Genomic DNA, 2,864 nt, shown 5'->3' on the forward strand with positions numbered 1-2,864 from the left:
CGGACTAGATGATCTACCTAGGTCCCTTCTGACTCTAGCTACTATGAAACTATGAAACTATGAAACCTTGCTGCCTAGGATGGCCCTGTCTCCTTGTTGTAACTACTAAGGCTTAGCAGCTGTGGACATCTTGGATGCTTGTACAGGTGACACCATTATCATGTACATGTGATGAAAATGTAATTTTGTGCAGCTTAATGGCATCACACTGTACACATGCAAGAGTTTGAGGGTTTTAAATGAGTTTGTATCTTTGCAAACTAAACTACATCCTGATGCAAATTGCAGCTGTCAGCTTACCCCTCGGCTGTGGGAGAGGTGGGCAGGCTCCACAGAAAAAAAGATCAGGCCCCTCACCTCTTCTGCCTTCAGCAGGCTTCTGTGGCTAGCAGGACACCTGGGGCTGCCCAGAAATGGCTGGCTTGCCTTGGGGCAGTGCAGGAAGATGGAAGGAGGGCGGCTGGAGAAGGCAGCGGGATGGTGCACAGGGCACTGGAAGCCCAAGCAGACTGCTAGCTGGCTGGGTGGTACCCAAGCTCAGAAGTGCCTGATCCAACAGTTTCCCGAGCTCGCCCGGACTTCCAGGGCCCCTTGCACCATCTCCACCACCAGCACACACAGCCGCTCTCCTTTCAACCACCAGGGGCAAGCTGGTTGTGTTGGTGGCTGGAGAAGGCAGCGGGGAAGCTTTGGATTTGGTGCCTCTGAGGTGGGGCACCCAGCTAGCAGCCCAGGCAGCCCTGTCCTCACCGCCTTCTCCATCCGCCAACAAACTGAACTGCCCTCCTGCCACCTTCCTGTGCTGCCCCAGGGGCAAGCCAGCCCATTCCCAAGTGGCCCCGGGCATCCTGTTGGCTGCAGGAGCCTGCTGAAGGTAGAAGCAGTGAGGTACCTGACCCCTTTTTTTTTTTTTTGGCAGAGTTTGCCCACCTCTCCAATGGCCGGGGGTGGTGAGCTGCCAGTGAGCTGAGTGGCCCTATAGCTGCGTGGGGCCACGGTCTTTCCCTCTACAGGGCAGAGCTGGATTGGTCTGGGTGTTGCCTGTGAGCTGGGGCAGCCCCAGGGGGCATCGCCACTGTGGAGGGAAGGACCAGGGTCCCCTGTAGCTCAGGGGCTACTCAGCCCGCAGGCAGCTTGCCCCTGCAGCTGTGGGCAGACTCCAGCTCTGACAAAAAAATAAAGAAAAGGATTGGGCCTCTCACTATAACGTGACAGAAAAATTGAAATGGTGGGCATATTCTATACCCTCTGTTTCAATTTAGGGGGCATAGAATAACACCCCAAGGACTAAATCCCTGTCACCTGTATAAGCACCCCTCATTGCTTGAAACAGCACTGCAAGATGGCAACAAAACAAAGCCCAGATAAAGTGCCTCTACTCACAGGCACTCACACAAAGCAACCAGGATTCTCCTTTTTCTTCCAAGCAGCAGTCCCACTCAAATTCTCCTATTTGCTAGCTTTTGGTGTTGCTCATTCCTGATGTCACTGGGACTTTGCAGTCAGTTGCAACAAGGCTGACTGGTAACATATGGTGTCAGCCTCGGGCATCAGTTGACAAGAGGAGAAATCTTAGGCACCTTATACAGAGCTCCCTTTCACAGCTCTAACAAGTTACAACACAAGGCTCCTAGAAGTTCATACAGAATGTCAGTTTATTCTCAAAGGAAAAAGCACCTGCACCCAGATATATAGGCACTAAACATGAGACCAGGTCTCATCACTGGAAGTTAATTACAGGGACCAACCTATACCATCCCAGTCAACAGGACTCAACAGTCATTGTGTTTTTTAACAGCTGGGTGAAAGGGCACACTGATCATTGCTGCTCCTTTGGAGAATCCCTATACCCCAGCTAGTTCAGCCAACAAATAGATTGTAGGAACAGGTGAAAATACAATGTAATACATATAAATCAGTTCTGCACTGCTCCCAAACTGGAAGCAGTGTTGTCATGTTCACGTGGCATTGTGGGTGAATTAACTGATCCTTCCTCTCACTGCTACCTTGTTTCTGGCTCAGGAAGTTGTGTGCATGGAGTACATCAAGTGTTTCAGTATGACACTGCCTGGCTTGAAAGTAAGTATGTCCAGTCAGGACCTAAAATTGGAAAGTGCTTTAAGAGGTTATCCTCCATTGGACTTCATCAGATTTAATTAGAGCATGACCAAGAATAACACTGTTTTTGGACTTCTGGTTCTGCTTGTGGAAATATGGAACAAGTGCTCACAGTACTCTCTGGAAAGAATTAGCTATTTCAATAGGATAATGCAGGTCATGCTTTAGTTTAAGAAAACACGGCATCTCCATAGCATATCACAGTGTTTAATAAATGCCCTTTCCCTACAGGAAGTAAGGGATTTATACTAAGGAAACCTTCCCATTTTTAGGAGACTTTCAGTGGGAAAGCTCTTAAAAGCCTGCCTTTAATTACTACTAATCTGTAGTGCTAGTGGGAGATGCATACATTGGTTTGTCTTACCAGATTCTGCAAGTCTCCAGTTGACTATTTTTTACGTATTTATAAGAAAAGATTCAGAAGACCAAATTAACCAGCTCAGTTTGTTTATTATGACAATATACTTATTAAATCAGTCAACATCATTCACCCACGCTGACCCCAACATCGCCCTTCTCCTTCCCCACCCCTGCACTCTGCCCAAGTCTGTTAAGAGTGACTACAGCATTTCATACAGCAAGGTTGGTACACCTTCCAAACATCCCAATATTTATAGCACCTTTGTTTAAAAAAAATAACCAGTAAGATTTTTCAGGCGTTATCATGGACAGCATGGAGAGGGTCCAGAGGAGGGCCACCCGCATGATCAGGGGTCAGCAGGGCAGGCCCTATGAGGAGAGGCTGC

At 48.4% G+C, this 2,864-nt stretch overlaps 1 protein-coding gene across 2 annotated transcripts in view; it reads left to right on the plus strand.

The window, feature by feature from the left end:
- The window catches only part of ACBD7 (acyl-CoA binding domain containing 7), a 12,373-nt gene that overhangs the window by 5,086 nt on the left and 4,423 nt on the right, over positions 1-2,864 (plus strand). Inside the window, exon 1 of one of the 2 annotated variants that reach the window (XM_019532733.1) lies at positions 2,020-2,079. The exons of the other annotated variant lie outside the window; for it this stretch is intronic. Coding sequence (XP_019388278.1) covers positions 2,035-2,079 — 45 coding nt within the window. The 5' untranslated portion in view covers positions 2,020-2,034. Of the gene's footprint in view, positions 1-2,019; positions 2,080-2,864 lie in introns of those variants that run through there. 2 annotated transcript variants of the gene reach the window in all.

Source organism: Crocodylus porosus, unplaced genomic scaffold (genome assembly GCF_001723895.1).
Source record: "Crocodylus porosus isolate Cpor-Errol unplaced genomic scaffold, CroPor_comp1, whole genome shotgun sequence".
Lineage (NCBI taxonomy): Eukaryota > Metazoa > Chordata > Crocodylia > Crocodylidae > Crocodylus > Crocodylus porosus.